This window comes from Lepidochelys kempii, chromosome 2 (assembly GCF_965140265.1).
Source record: "Lepidochelys kempii isolate rLepKem1 chromosome 2, rLepKem1.hap2, whole genome shotgun sequence".
In the NCBI taxonomy this organism is placed as follows: domain Eukaryota; kingdom Metazoa; phylum Chordata; order Testudines; family Cheloniidae; genus Lepidochelys; species Lepidochelys kempii.
In genome coordinates this window covers 188632221-188649475 of record NC_133257.1, presented here as the reverse complement: position 1 = coordinate 188649475, position 17255 = coordinate 188632221, and the positions used below count along the sequence as shown (strand labels likewise).

The window sequence follows — 17255 nt, the reverse complement described above, 5'->3', positions numbered from 1 at the left end:
CTGTCTTTAAGTCATTACTGTATGTCACTATCAGGTCTGGCACACACCTCAGAAATATTGCATGTCACTTGTTCAACTCATAGTGCTCTTTTTTGGAAACTAAATTTTCTAAGTAAACATGACTTCACGGAGAGTCCAGCATAGCAGTTATAATAATATTTAGGGCCAAATCTTTCTCTTATTAAAGTTAGAGGCAAAACTCCCACAATGACCATGATCTTTGCTGACATTTTTTATTAGCTTTCTAAGATGATCCACCAGGGAAAACAATTTCATATTATCCAATAAGACTTGAGGAGAAATCATGACCCCATGGAGTTTTGCCATTGACTACAATGGAGCTAGGATTTTGACCCCGATCTTTTAGCACATAGCGCTTCAGTTTCTGTCATCCAGAGTTAGGAAGATGATTTTTGTCATTTCATGAAATAAAATTTTGTGTTTGCAAGTGAACACTAAGAACACTACGAAAAACAACTGTGAGCTCTGGACCCAATTATTGAATTAATAATTCAACACTGACCATGTCTTTCTGATGTGCAGATATATAAACCTCTCCCCCAAGGGCTCTCACAAGGGGATGTAATTTGTTAATTAAAATCATGATTTTAAAATTAAGATACTGTATATTTTTATCTTTTTTCCATTTAATTTTTCTGTATTTGCCAGGCACCTCTCCTCTACAAATATCTGAATAAAGATACTGCCTATTTCTTTGTCTTCTGCACTTTGTAATTTCCCTCACCTACCAAAACAATGCTCTACCTTCTGTCTGAAGTGGAATATGAAATCTCTCCAAAACCAGTGTTAACTCGGCTCCATCGATGGATTAATAGAAAATAAGTATCCTCTCTCAGAGCTCAAGCTTAGACCTTTAAATACTGTATAAAATCTACTACTGTTTGGAAGCAGTAGGGTACTCATCTCCATAGTATAAGAGCAGCTCAAATTATTAATGAATTAAGCCTCATAAACCCCCTATAACGTATTATCCCCATTTTATAAATAGGAAAAATGTGTTAGAGAGATTAAGTGTCACGGTCAAGGTCACACAGGAAGTCTGCGGAAAAACTATGAATAAACTCCTAATGCTTTTGACTAACCGTCCCACACATTACTCATAAAACCATTCTTCTTCTCTAACTTTAAGATAGCTCCCAAATGCAGCCATTCCACAATATCTGCAATGTACTGCTGGAGCACAACTAAATAAACCATTACATTTTGCTTTCTTAAAGTAGTATTGAATCTCTCAACAAGTGCAAAATATCACATATAAAGCTATTCAAACAAAAGTCAATTCCCTGTTTTTAAAACATGGGTTGCATTAGCTGTTCTCAGTCATACTAGTTTTTAAAAATTAGAAGCTGAGGCTGAGTTAAGGAACAATCATTGACTTTCTAGTGAGAAGCTCTAGTCTTATGTCATTGGCGTCTTCTATATGTGGATCTGCCAGAGCAACAGAGTGGCAGCAGAACGTTATGCTTCCTTCTGAACATAGAAGATCTACTACATCAAATAGCAATCCTGGAAGATCTACAAGCACCTGCATCCCTGCAGACACCCATAGCTGTTCTGAGTGGAAGATACATGGTGGCCCCAAGAGATACACAGCCAGCCTGGGAGGCTTGGGGAGGGAGATGAACTTTTAAATCTTGTCTTTTGCATTAACTTCTGATTAGGATCCACCAGCCACAGTCTCCCATCCCTGCTGGTCCCCTATTGGCTCCTGGGGGAAAAAAAAGAGGAAATAGCTGCATCTCACCAGTCCTGTCTTCCAACCCCTTCCCTCAAGAGAATAGCTGATTGCCTACCCCAAGCAGAAAACTGAGGCTAAGTGGAATGGAAGAACTGATGAGATCCGGTTCCATTTTTTAATCTTCTCACCAATACTTTTCCTTTTTTATAACACTTTTGCAAAGGAGAGAGAAAAGGGAATATAGAGGAGAAATCTAATGGAAATCTTATACGTCTGTACACTAAAGCAAGAAGTATGGCGAATAAACAGGAAGAACTAGAAATACTAGTGAATAATCATAATTACAATGTGACTGGCAACACAGAGACTTGGTAGGATAATTCACATGACTGGAATATTGGTGAAGAAGAGCATATCTTGTTCAGGAAGGAGAGGCAGGGACAAAAAGGAGAACGTGTTGCCTTGTATATCAAAGATGTATACACTTGCACTGAGGTTGAGATAGAAGTTGCAGGCTGACCTGTTGAAAATCTCTGGGTAAGAATAAAAGGGGTAAAAAACAAGGATGGTGTCATGGGAGGGGTCTACTATAGACCACCTAAAAGGAAAAAAAAAGTTATTGTAAAAAAAAAAAGCCTCATCCACCTAACAAAATCATCCAAAGCACAGGACTTGATAGTGATGGGGGACTTCAACTACCCAAACATCTGTTGGGAAGATAATGCAGCAGGGTAATAATGCAGTGGAATACACTGGAGACAACTTTTTATTACAGAAGGTGGAGAAAGTGATAGGGGAGAGGCAGTTCTAGATTTGATTCTGACAAATAGGGAGGAACTGGTTGGGAATTTGAAGGTGGAAGGCAGCTTGAGTGAAAGTGACCATGAAATTATAAGAGTTCATGATTCGAAGGAATGGTAGGAGGAAAAATAGCAGAAAAAAAAAGGCAATGGATTTCAAGAAGGCAGATTTCAGCTAATTCAGAGAATTGGTAGGTAAAATCTCAGGGGAAGCAAGTCTCATGGGGGAAAAATGTTCAGGAGAGTTGGCAGTTTTTTAGAGAGACATTATTAGGGCACAAGAGCAAACTATACCAGTGTGCAGGAAAGAGAGGAGTATGGTAAGAGACCACCCTGGCTTACCTAGTAGATCTTCAATGACCTAAAATTAAAAAAAGAGTAATACAAAAAGTGGAAACTAGGTCAAATTATGAAGGATGAATATAAAAAACCAACACAAGCATGTAAGGACAAAATTAACAAGCCAAGGTACAAAATGAGACCAAATTAGCTAGGGACATAAGGATAACAAGAAAACATTTTACAAATACATTAGAAGCAAGAGGATGACCAAGGACAGGATAGGCCCAATAGACAAAGAGAAGGGAAAGACAACAACAGAAAACAGCAATTGCTGACGTGTTAAATGCCTTTTTTGTTTCAGTTTTCACCAAAAAGGTAGACAGTGATCACATGACTATCATAGTGAACATCAGTGCAAATGGGATAGGATCTGAGGCTAAAATAAGGCCAGAACAAGTTAAGAATTACTTAGACAAGTTAGATGTCTTCAAGTCAGCAAGGCGTGACCAAATACATCCTAGAATCCTTAACTGGCTGAACAGATCTCTGAGCCATTAGTGATGATCTTTGAGAACTCATGGAGGATGGGACTGATCCCAGAGGATTGTAAAAAGGCAAATATAGTGCCTAAACTGCCTATCTATAAAAAGGGGAATAAGAACAACCAAGGGAGTTATAGAACAGCCAGGTTATCTTCAGTGCTCAGAAAGATAATGGAGCAAATAATCAAATGATCAATTTGTAAGCACATAGAAGAAAATAAGGTGTTAACTAACAGACCATTTGGATTTGTCAGGAACAAATCATGTCAAATCAAACTAATATTCTTTTTGGATAGGGTGACAAGCTTTGTGGATAGAGGAAAGTAGTCGTGATACATCTTGACTTTCATAAGGCTTTTGATACAGTCTCACATGACCTTCTCATAAGCAACTAGAAAAATAAAGCCTAAAGAAATGAACCTACTATAAGGTGGGTGCACAACTGGTTGGAAAAGTGTACTCAAAGAGTAGTTATCAATGGTTCACAGTCAAGCTGAAAAGGTATATTTAATGGGGTTCTGCAGGGATCTGTCCGGGGTCCATTTCTATTCAATATCTTCACAAATTACTTGGATAATTGCATAAAGAGTACATTTATCAAGTCTGTGGAGGACATAAAAATGGGAAGGGTTGCAAGTGCTTTGGAGGACAGGATTAGAATTCAAAATGCTCTTGACAAATTGGAGACATGGTCCAAAATAAGTAAGACAAAATTCAATAAGGACAAATGCAAAGTTCTACAACTTAGGAAGGAATAATCAACTGTATAAATACAAAATGGGAAATGACTGCCTAGGAAGGAGCACTGAAGAAAAGGATCTCAGGGTTATAGTGGATCACAAACTAAATAAGAATCAACAATGTAACACTGTTGAAAAAAAAAGTGAATATCATTCTGGGATGCATTCACTGGAGTGTTGTAAGCAAGATACAGGAAGCAATTCTTTCACTCTACTGAGCACGGATAAGGCCTCAAATGGAGAACAAGAACAAGTTAGACAAACACGTGGTCAAGGATGATCTAAATAATACTTAGCCCTGCCTCAATGCAGTGGACTAGACTAGTTGACCTATCAAGGTCCCTTCCAGTCCTACATTTCTGTGATTCAGTGAGGCTTAACAGAAAAAAAAAAAAAAAAAAAAAAAAGACATGATATCTGACACCAAATGTGAACAGGATGCTTCCTCAATCTGCTTCAAATACAAGTTGTAGCTGCTCTGAACCTACGCACTTCCTGTAGTTTGGTACTGTTTATAAAAGGAACGCAAAATGAAACAAAATCCAGACCCAGCCTTGTTCCCAAGCTTGGCTAGTCCAAGAGTTCGGCTCTGAAGTTTTACTTACATGAGAAAGTTTTTTTGGTATAACCCAAAGTGTAAATTTAAAACACTATAGTTATATTGGTATAATTAAAGCCCTGTGCAGATACAAAACTTGTATTTGCATCTGATCCGCAAACATGGTCCAGAGATGCGTATATCTGCAGATTTGCATGACTCTAGGTATAACTCCTTGTGTGGAGACTTAGGTCCAATATTGACAAATCACTGAGGAATGCTATTGATGTAGCTTGAACTGTCGTAGAATGAGCTTGCACCCACTGAGGAGACATAGTTGAAGTTATTTCATATGCAGTCTTATGATGTTTAGAGATCATCTGTAAAGAGACTGCTTGCTGATCATATGACACAAACAGACAAGGTGAAGCATGAAATGGTTTAGTCCTGTCCAGATAGAAAACTAACATCTAACATATGGAGATGCTGCTTCTCCAGAGATGAATGTGAATTAGGAAAGAACAAAGGTAAATATATTACCTGGTTCAAAAAATCCAGAAATCACTCAATACTAAAATGTTGGATGTAGCCATAAAGTCACTTTCTCCTTGAAGAATTGTGTGTAAGAAGGCTCTGCCATCAAAGTCTGCAATTCACAGACTCTCCTCGCAGATGTTTTTATAACCAGGAATGAATTTTTTCCCACACAAAAGTGGGAAGCGAAAAGATTCCAGGGACTCAAACGGAGGTCCCATTAAGGCTGCCGGTCCCACAGTGGAACCGGGTCTTGGACCAGCAGATGGAGATGAAGGATTCCTATTAAGAATCTTGCTATCATGGCATTGGAAAAGACTGATTTTCCAAGAAGGGGGGGGGGGGATGAAATGCAGAAATCATTGCCAGATGCACCCTCAATGAGCTAAGCGCAAGGCCCAACAACCAAAGATGCATCAAATACTTTGAGATGTCTTGCATAGAGGCCAGCATCAGTTGAACTCTGTGGGCCAACAACCACACAGCAAACCACTTCCATTTAGCCAAATAGTAGACTTTCTACTGTTCAGCAGAACCTATTGAAGGCCGCTGAACAACACACTTCCTCCTCATTCAACCACGAAGCAAATACACAGTCAGATGCAGGGAGCTGAGCTCAGGATGCCAGGGATGATTGTGATTCTGCATTAGGAAGTCAGGATGGAGAGGAAGGTTATGGGAAGCTGAATCCACAGCACAAGGTCAGAGAACCAACATGGCCTTGGGCAGGCTGGGGCAATGAGGATGAGCTTGGCCTGACCCGCTTTCAGGTTGAGAATGACCTGTGAAATGATCAGGATCAGAGGAAAAGTGTACAGAAGAGCTAACTGCCAGCTGAGATGGAAGGGAGCCCAGACTGAGACCCTCGAGAGAGCAGAACAGAAGGCATTTTCTGTTGTTCCTTGTAGCAAACAGGTTGATTGTCAAAATGCTCCAAGCTGCAGAGATGATCTGCAGGGCACTTGTCTTAAGGGACCACTCATGACTCAGGGAATAATTTCTGCTGATGTCCATGAGATGATTCAGTGTGCTGGGCAACTGATTGGCTCTTGGAGTGATATGCTCCTCAGTGCAGAACTGCCACAACCTGGCTGCCTCTTGGCAGAAGACCCTGGTGTGAACTCCTCTTTTCCTGTTCACAAAATATATCACGGTGATATTGTCCATAAGTATGCAAAATAATGAGCCCCAATGTGATTCAGGAAGGCATTGTTGATGGCCCAAAGCTCCAGCTCGTTGATCTGCAGTGAGGCCTCCTGCGCTGACCACAGACCTTGAACTTTCAGCGACCCCAGTCCATCTGGGAGGCATTGCTGACAACAGACCTGATTGGTAGGGGCTGGACAAATGGAATGCCCTGGAATAGAGTTTCCAGAAACATCCATCACTGCAAGGAATCCAGGACCAGTTGAGGTAGATGGACCAATCTGTCCAAGGGGTGGAGAGTCAAATGGTAAACTATCCTGAGCCACATTCAAAGAGGTTGAAGATGCAACCCTGTGAGCAGGACCACCTGCGTGCAAGCAGACATGTGGCCCAAGAGTATCAGGCACATCTGAACTGTCATGGAAGGCTGAAACTGCAGACCAAGGTGAATCACCTGAAAATGGTCAGAAAGTAAAAACACTCGAACTCACACAGTCTATTAAGGCCCCAGGGAACTCTATTTTCTGAGCATGAACCAAAGTTGACTTCCCAGTGTTTAGGATGAGACCCAGTTGTGCAAGCGCAGTGTAGTGTCTATGTGAGAAAGAACTTCTTCTCTGGACCTGTCCGTCAGCAGCCAGTTGTTCAGATACAGGAAGATATGGGTTCCCTTCTTTCTGAGGTTCACTATCACCATGACCATACACCGTGGAACTATTTCCACCACTCCCAAGGTTAGCAGAGAGCTGACCAGCTCAGTGAGCAGTGTCTTGTGAGGAGGGTCCCTGAAGAGGGATGGGGAAGGGGGTGGAAAAGGGGTGTGGAGAGAAACTGGATTGCATAGACCAATCTGACAGTGTCTAGGACCCCGTTGTCAGAAGTAATTGAGTGCCAAGCACTGTAAATATGAGCTGGCCAGCCCCCAAAGAGACAGGGAGACAAAGAGGGCAGAGTAACTACTGGACCAGTGCTCTGGACTAAGGGGTCAGGTGATTAGCAGGCACTGAGAGAGGGCATGTGGACTGTCTGAAACCTGACCCTGACTGCTTCCTCTTGTGGGATCTATCCCTCTTTCTAGGGTAGTCCCGTTGTTTCAGGGAGAAAGGCTGCACAAAGGAATGCTGAGGGCAATATTGTTGCTGCTGCTGCATCCCATAGTGGCGTCTTTGTGTGGATGGCATGTATGCTCCCAAGGACCTCAAGGTAGCCCCTGAATCCTTAAAGGAGTGCAAAGTGTCATCAGTCTTGTCTGAGAACAAGACTCAGCCATCAAAGGGCAAGTCCTCAATGGCTTGCTAGACATTCAAAGCAATCCCAGAGTGTTGCAACTAGGAAGCCCTCCTCATAGTAACTGCAGATGCCGTCACCCTGGCCAATGTGTCTGCAACATGAAGAGCGGACTGCAAGGATGTTATGGCCACCAACGAATGCCCGAATGCAACGAATGCCCGAATGCAACGAATGCCCGAAACACCTCACATGGCCTCAAGCAACTAGTCCTCAAATTTGGACACTGCTGACCAGGTGAGGAAATTATACTTGGACAGCAAAGTTTGTTGATTCACAATCCTCATCTGTAGGGACGGCAAGCTGTAGATCTTCCTGCCCAGATGATCCAACCACTTGGAGTCTTTGTCCTGTGGGTAGACTTGAACCTACCCTGCCAGGCCCTGTCATTTAGTGCTGTTATGACCAGGGAATTCGTAGACAGATGGGAATAGAACCTTTCAAATCCTGCATGGGAACAAAGTAACATTTTTCTGTGTGCATAGGTATTGGTGATACCAAGGCCAGTGTACTCCACAGGGCTCTCGATGGCTCGAGGAACACGTCATTGACCAGGAGGGCCACTCTCCCAGGGACAGCAGGCTGTAGAATGTTTATCAGTTTGTGTGCGTTTTCCTGGAAAAACTCTGCCTTGATGTCCAGGGATGCGGCTACATGGCATAAAAGATCTTGGTACGTTTTGAAGTCCTCCGGAATAGAAGGGGAGGATGAACCAGGCAGCACAGCATTATCTGGTGATGAGGACAAGGGTCTCAGCTAAGTCAAAACCTGGTTTGGCGCTCGGGAAGATGCACCCAGAAGGGAGGATTCCAGCATTTCTGCAAGGAGGAGAACTGTCGAGACCTGGGCTTGCAGCTGATTTGAAGTCACCACTTACATCGATTGTTGCTGCCTTTCAGAAACCATTCTACAATGCCCCATACTGGCAATTAAATGGGTGCAAGCGCTCCTGGTGAGGATGTGCACAGCCAACACAAGGAGCATAGTGTGGATGTGTAAAACTACTTCAATTACTGCAGTGGCTGTACATCAACGTAGGTTGACTTAATTTTTTTAGTGTAGACTTGCCCTAAATATGAAGTTGAGAGACTATAACCACACAGAGCTCGAACTCCTGCCACAGGCGGTGAGAAGGAACTGGGGGAGGGGAGGGGCTGGGCACGGCTGCCTCATATAACGAGGGGAGGAGCCACAGCCACGAGGTGCAAGCACTGCCCATTTATGGGTACTGCTAGGCAAAAGCCTCTGGTTCTGGAAAACACACCTCAGTGACATACATCTCTGCAACTGCTCAAAAAACCACCATGTTTATAGTTTGTTCTGGTTAACACTTCATAAGTGCAACAGCCGCCAAATAACTATTTATTCCATTCTCAGTACTTCTTTTGGAAAAGTACCTATACTCAGACTCCTCTGAAAGAACCCTAGGCTCTTCTTCCAGCAAATGCATCTCCAACCTTGTCTTTCTCCTTGGACACTCAATTCTTCAGACCCTGGTTTTCTTACTAAAGCTATTTATTGTTGTAATATTTTCTTTTTATTAAAAAACCCCACCTTATTTCTGTTTTTGTCAGTTTCCCTAAAATATTCAGAGAAAGCATTTGCAATTCTTAAATGCATGCATACATTCTTCTATTTTTAATACTTATCAAAGAAAAAAAATCTGAAAATTTATAACCCACAGATTTTGTTTTCTATTAAGTTTAATCAAAACCAGTAATCAAACACAGCAGCCTTCTGCAAATATATCCATTCTATATATTTTTCTGATTATTTTCGACCATACTCAAGTTCAGTGAAGTGGCATGGTGCCTGAATTTTATCCAGCCATCAAAACTTTAGGTATAAAATTTATGGAGCACTGCATTGCTCAGGTGATCGGTAATGGGAGCTTGCTCTGTCTAGGCCCCCAGTAAAAATCTAACCCAGGTTAAGTGGGAATGAAAGTTTCAGTGTGACAGCTGCTTAGCCTGTGTGAAAGGAATTGGTAGTCTGTCCAGTCTGAGCGGATATATGCTCATGACAACAGAGTTATGCTCACAGGTATTGTTAATTCAATGCAAATTGCTACCTTTCATGGCAGTTTCAGCACAGAGGCCAAGGACTGAGTGAACATACAGAATTAACTTACCCTTACCCCTATAAACATTGTTACAGTCCCCAAGGACTGTTTCTTTACTTTGCTCCTAACTGGTGAAGGTAAAGAAAGGAGAGGTTCTAACCAAAGAGGAGCTGTTGCCACCCTGGTAGGCCTTACAAAAGCGCTATGGCAAGGGCTGCATCAAAGCGTTCCTGCCCCCATCTTAGCGTAAAAACAGGTTCACGCTAGCCCCCCACTGATTCTCTGGAGGCTGAGAAGACAGTATGTACCAAGGCCATCAAAGAGGCAGCTGACTAGAGAAGAGGCATTACAACATCACCTCAGAAACAGGTAAGACTATTGCCACAATCCAGGCACTTTTTCCCTGCCATCCTATTTTGGGAATAAATCATTCCTACAGAGCAGAAAAGTCCATATCCTGATGGATGGACATACAGAAAGAGTGGAAAGTTTGGGGCAAGCTATTCCTGAGAAGGAGCAAATCTTGGAAATACTAGAGAAAAATTATTAATAATTATTATCAGAGCCAAAATTCTAGCAGCTGAGGAGTCCATTCATCCGTGTGGACCCGCCCATTAGTCTCAGACACAGGGAGATACAAGCAGAAGTAAATGAGTAGTACAGTACCAAACACTGACGGATTAAGTTTAATTTTTATAGTACAATGTATTTCAAACTCTGCAAAGCAAAGTTGCAGATTCTGTCTCTGGAAGTTTATTGATTTAGCAGAAAAGTTAACATCTCTGAAACCACACAAGAGGAAAAAGGGTCTTATGCTGAAAACTGGGACACTGCTCAGGGTGCAAACAAGCTCTCTCTCCTCTTTTGTTCTTCACATCAAAGTTACAGTTTCTTAGCGTAACATGGTTTAGGCTTGGAATGAGGAGACTGGGTTCTATTTCCAATTATCTAACTGGCTCTCCATGTCACACTATACAGGTCAGTTAACAACTCTAGATGTCAATTTACCCGTCTGTAAAATGGGTAAAATAATATCTACCTTTCAGGGTATAGTGAGACTTAATCAATGTTTATACAGAATTTTGAGATCTTTAGATATGTAAATTATTATTGTTATGCTCTTATCTGTTGCCAAACAAATAGGAATCAATTATCCAACCTCAACTTCTTTCCCACTCACACTGACAAGTTTGTACGTATGCACACGCACACAACAAAACTGTTTAAAAGCCTTAGCATCTTTCTTGCTCTTCCATAACTGACAGGTAATTTTCCAAGGTCAGCTAGGGAGAGCTGTTTATTACAAGCATTAGTTTCTTCCTTTCACATCAAAAAGAGGTCATAGAGAACAATAGCTATCATAAACTGCTCTCTCTGTCTGTCCTCCCAGGTAAATAAAGAGCAAGTTTACTACAATTGCATGTGATCTCAAAATCTTCCCTGGTTGACTAGATTTGGTCTGATAGGGAAGTAAGCGCTCCACTTTAGGGAATTTCCGAGCCTGGTCCACTGGAAGGCAAGGGCGGGGGTGGGGGGGGGTGGGAGGGGGAAGAGGATTGCCATACATGGATATAACCCAAGTAACTCTTAATACTGACTGGCAAGGGAGTGCAGAGGGATTACAGGGATCTCTTGGGTCTGGCATGTAAATATTAGTTCACCAAAGAATTTATGTGAAGTCTCAAATGAAAGCCAGTGTCTCATGTTTTTATAGTCTGTATCAAGGTACAGTACTGGTCACCAGCAAGGAGGATGGGGGTGTGGGAAAGAGATCTCTATCTGGGGGTATACATCAAAGTTTTGCTCCACTATGGGAGACTAAGATGACATCCTGGCAACTTGCACTGGACATGTAAAAGGACAGCAATTTTGCTTCATGAAAAAGGGGCCTCAACCAGACCTGGTTGAAAGTGCCTAGAAAGCATGTTATGATTTTGTTTTATATTAACTGTTCGCTTCCAATATCCTTATTCAAGAAATAGTGAGTCTCTATTCTTTGACAATAAACTTATTCTTGTTTTCACAGTAAAAATATTTAAGTGCTATGATATTAAGCATAATGATGGTCCTGAGTTAAATCTTACGAGCTGGTATGTACAGTTCCTTTGGGAACCGCAGTCCTGGTAATTCTGTGAGTGTTCAGGGGATAGGGGGCTGGACATCGCAGGAAATACCCAGAGAATTTGGGTGTTAGCATGTGCCTATCACACCTGTACAGACACAGAAAGGCCTGTGGAGGCCTGGAAGATAGTGCTTGTGCTGCCAGAGGCTGTTGGTTTCAGGGAGCTGATCTACAACAGGCACAGACAAGACTGCTTCACACTAAGGGCAGGTAGTGGAGAGGCACCTCACAACCATGGGTACTTTTGGGGAGCGTCCCAATGGTAACACAGGCAACTACAAAACCTCTCTTAGGAAAAAACAGCATGCTAAAAAAGGAAAATTTCCCCCTAAAAATTGTGATTCATTCCCACACCCGAGCAGTATAAGATACCTATGACATTTTCACAGATCAACAGTCTTACAGACAATATTCAGCTAGATAATGTTCTCTTTATTCTCTAGAAACTAGTTTGAGACCATATTGGATCAACTTGTGAAATGAAAAACAAAATTACTGACTGACTCCAATTTCTCCCATTTCTACACAATGGACCTCAGACACCAGAGGTTACTGTTTCAGATAAAGGTTATTATCTTTAGAAACAAAAGAATCATTAAATCTTTTCTCCTAAATCTGAGACAGATTTCTACAATTAACTCTACTAAGATTGTAGCTATTGATCTTTTATATATAGTATTTCCTTCTAAAAATTCATTTGGTTGGCAATCAGCAAAATGCCAGAGTTTTGAGAGTTAAACTTCAAGTGTTAGTCTGTTGTATGCCTTCCTATGAAACATCTGATTCATGTATTTTACCATGTCTTTCTTCAAGTACTACTTATAAGTAGGACTTAAACCAGGTCAGAACTAATTATTTGTCCAAATTGTGTTGTGTAACCTTTGTTTTTATTGTTTATATTTGCCACAAGAATTGCTTCTCAAAGATTTATGTATACAAGAATGTATATAAAACGTGATGACAGCAATATTCTGAATGCCACTGGAAAAATCTGTCATCAATGAACAGTTTGGGGTTTTTTTTTTAATAAAAAAGGTTTATCTGGGTTATTTGGTATTAAAGTGATTTCATATAATAGTCAATGAAATAAATCACTTCAATGAAAAAGAGAAGATGAAAATACTTAAACCTAAGCAGGGAAAAATCAAAGTTGATTCAGAACCACATTAATGAGCAACTTCTACCCTGAATAAGATTAAATTTCAAGGAAGTTACAATAAAAAGTACGCAATGGGCTTGACTTCCATAAATCACACATATTTTGTATTCATCAAGAGCACACTAACACAACATAACATTTCCCTAGTATGAGTTTGTCAATAAAACACAAGTAAAAAGGTAATGAGAGAGAACTGGAAATGATCAGTGATATACTTATATGCTATCAATATTTTAACAAGCAGCTCCAAATTTGCTCTCTAGCCTGTGAGGAACCTTACATTTATGACTCTACTGTGAGTGAGTGTGGGGAGGGAAGGAAAACGTGGAGTCTGCCTATGCTTTCTTTAGAAATGTTTTGAAACTACCTTTCATTTGGTACAATCTAAGCCATCTTAAAAGGCTAACCATTTGCTCTTTAGGAGCATTATTACAAGCCTGATCTAGAAGAGATGTTCTATTAGTATTGAAGTGGGGATTTAATTGTATTAGAAGCAAGGGAATCAATACAATGTTCCCCTTTCAGATGGGCATGCAGAAGTTTAAGGAGGTGCTGCTGGAAGCCATCGCCATTCCCTCAGTGAAGCGGATGACAATTAAGTGAAGAATACCAATCTTTAAATAGATTAGCCTCTGAGCAGGGGATTAACAAGTGAAAATTTTCCATTATTGGGATAACTGCAGCTTCCTCTGAAGAGTCTGGTAGTGACCACTGTTAAAAACAGAATATTGGACTTGTCTGACAACTCTTGTGATCTCACCAATAGTCACAGTTCCTGTACTCCTCTTAGCCCCTGTGTAGTTTCCAGTTGCATCACTGGAAGAACTACAGCAGACACTTACATACAATTTCAGAAAAGAGGAAAATGGACCTTTGAACAATTTCTGCAACATATAAGATGTAAACATACTTATCATACCAAATACACAAGCCTTTTCACTTCTTTTTATATTATACTCTTTTTTTTTTATACTAATTGTGATATCCTTCTTGTGGTACTTCAAGTAGTAACACAGTATCTAACACAGTGTCAGTGGATTGTTTGAGAAATATTTCTTCTATACTCCAGTAACATGAGCTATCTACCAGCGTTTTGTGATCTTTTGTACAAGAAGAACTATATTCGGGAGATGGAAATTAATTTTCTCAACTTAGCCTGTGATTACCCAAAATATGCTCCTGGACTTTTTGTACCAAAAGAAGAGGAGCTAAAGGCAGGTGTCTGGAGTTGGCAGGAATAGCATTATCAGCATAAGCAGAGTATGTGAAAGCAGTTTTCTGAAACTATACAATGAAACCAAACTGATGCTGTCTAGTAGTAATGGAGATTATTTCTTTGCTGATGGATAGCAAGTATGCAGTGTAGTACGCAAAACTCAAAGCTGACTAAGATCTGAAGAAGGGAATTCCTTTGGCTCATGAAAGGAGATCTTTGCTATGGTAAATAGCTGATTACATTACACATATAAGTCTGTATATTAAGTATATGCTAGAGTTTTCTATGCTGATAGATATCATGAAGCTTGAACAACCTGAGGAGACTCATACAACTCATATATATAAAGGCATATGTATACAAGTGAAATATTTATTAACAGAATGTTTTAATCAGGCCATTTCATTGTATGCTACACAAATTTGCTTAAAGCTGTTTAAAATTAAATATAAAATGTGTTCTTACCAAAATAACTTGGAAAAGTACAGGAACAAGATTACTTTCTTCAACAAGGCTGTAAAAAATAATTAAAACACATTTTTATTTATATTAATGATCTGTTATTTAACACAATGAACTTACACAGGGAGCAGTGCAGCAGAAGTCTTTGATACTAAAATCTGTGACCTAGAACCTCATTCTTTGACTAACTTTTCATATAAATGAATTCCACTCCAGCTATTAAATAGAAACAGCAATGTAATTCTTCAGTGGAAATTACTCCTTGGGCTGGCCTTACTGATGTGAAGCAAATGAGTGGAACAGTAAGAAAATTAATATTTTTAAATGGCAGAAATTAATTAAAATTCAGAAACATACTATCAAACAGGCAATGTAGATGGTGAAATAATTTGAACTAATAGACCACAAAGCATACAGTGAATTTATAAGTATGCTGTGTGGTAATTTTATATGTATGCCCAATTAAATATCTTCTCTACTCTAAAATAACACGGTCCAATGAATTTGCAGCATCTTCTTTAAAAAAAAAAAGTATTGGGAACTGATCAACCAGCATATTCTAAATATTTTCTCCATAAAAATCAGATACAGATCATATATCATAAGAGGGGAATATTCAGAAAAAGGACCACAGCAACAACAATTTAGATTTACACAGCATTTTTCATCCTACAACTGCAAAAAGTTTTTTATGTGTATTAATAAATTAACCTTCACAACATCCTTGTGAAGTAACCATGGGTTAATTTGCTTCCTTTTAAGTTCCCACTCAAATCAATGAGAGTTAACAGGAACTGGTCCCTTGCTTTAAAAGTGTTCTACTCTGTTTTAATAATTTAATCTTAATAACTTACCTCATACAAAAATCAAACTAAGTTAAAAGAATGTTAAGACCACAACGTCAAACACTAGAAGTTCAAAAATGCCAACATTAAGATCGCTTTTACCACCTTAATTTGACCCCCTTGTATCTCTACATTATGTGATCAAGCAGTTAAAACTATATCATACTGTTTTTTCCACAGGATTCAGTGCACGGGATGGATGGTGCTCACTCGTTGGGAAGCTATTCGGTATTTCATTTTATCTCATCACTCAATGTGCTACACCATGGCTTAGTCACCACACACCATCCAAACCATGCCACTGAATAAAGAATTATTAATTTTCTCATGGGCTTTCATTTGGTGCTTTCACCATTTATGTTTGTGAAGCATGAAGATTCCCAACATCCCCATGAGATTAGGTGGTATTGTTATCCCCATCGTACAGATGAGGATCTGAAGCATTAAGAGATCAAGGCCAAAACTATCCAAAGTGTTCACTAATTTTGGTTGTCAAACTGGAGATGCTTAAAATCTACTTTTTCAGAATACTTGGTATAGTAATACTATGCAGATGAGCCAAAAGCAAACGGTGAGACTCAGACTTTGCTAGGGGATTTCATAGCTACTATTTGCTAGACCATAGGGTAATGATGAGACTCTGAAATCCTGAGGTCAATTCCAGATTTTGGAATGGAGTTTGCTCTATTAGTGTAAACTCTTCAGTACTTGTCCTCCACCAACCTAACCCCTTCTAACCAGTACTCATGTCCCACCAGCCTGTCCTTTTCTGTACCTATCGCCCTGCTCCCCCACAATCTGACCCTGTCTCTTTCAACATCTACCCATACCCAACCTGCTCTGCCCAGCTCCACACCCTTACATTTCAGGGAAGCTTTCTTTTCTTCTATGCTATCTGGGTGTCAGCAGGGGGAGCACCGAGATCATAGAAGACAGTCTCCCTGATACCACTTCTTATGCCTAGTAGCACAATAATAGCCAGAAACAGCAATTACACAAAGTCCAGCTTGGCTCCTGTAGCTCTATGTATATCCCAGAGTAGTACTTGTAGGTGGAGACGAGAGTTGAAACCTGGGCTCTCATGGAATGAGTCTGAACCCCAGTGGGTGGCAGCATACCAGTGGGAGGCAGCATGCCAGATACTTGGTAGCAGAGTGCAATGTACCCTGAAATCCACTTGGAGATTCTCTTTGTTGAGACTGCCTGATCTTTCACTCTTTCAGCTGTTGCAACGAACAGTCTGGGGGATTATCTGATTGGCCTTTTCCTCTGCAGGTAAAAGGCCAAGACCCAACATATTTTGATGGAGTGGAGTCGTCATTCCTCTTCTGAGGCATGTGGCTTCAGGAAGAAAACAGGTAAGTGAATGGATTGATTAATGTGAAACTGGGAGACGACCTTTGGCAGAAGTTTGGGATACAGGTGCAGGGAGACTTTAGCTATACGGAAAGTTGTGAAAGTAGGGTCTGCCATCATGGCCCCAAGTTCACTGACCCTCCTTGGTGAAGTGATAACAAGGAAGGGGACTTTCATGGCAGCTATACGGAAAGTTGTGAAAGTAGGGTCTGCCATCATGGCCCCAAGTTCACTGACCCTCCTTGGTGAAGTGATAACAAGGAAGGGGACTTTCATGGCATGGAGGGACACGGAGCATGACGACAGTGGTTTGAAGGGTGGTTTAGTTAGTGCAGATAGAACAAGGTTGAGGTCAAGCAGGTAGCTCTGGGTTTTATGGGTTGGAAGGTTCTGATGAGGCCTTTCCAAAACTTAGAAGTCAAGAGGTGTGTAAGACAGTGTTCTTCACTGGGGAGTGGAAGGTGC

The 17255-nt window shown here is 40.6% G+C and overlaps 1 protein-coding gene across 3 annotated transcripts in view; it reads right to left on the bottom strand.

Annotated features, from left to right (window-relative positions):
- The window catches only part of ULK4 (unc-51 like kinase 4), a 388751-nt gene that overhangs the window by 169106 nt on the left and 202390 nt on the right, over positions 1-17255 (bottom strand). For all 3 annotated transcript variants that reach the window (XM_073333132.1, XM_073333131.1, XM_073333133.1), the window contains one exon: positions 14593-14641. In XM_073333132.1, the coding sequence (XP_073189233.1) occupies positions 14593-14641 (49 nt within the window). The remainder of the gene's footprint in view (positions 1-14592; positions 14642-17255) is intronic.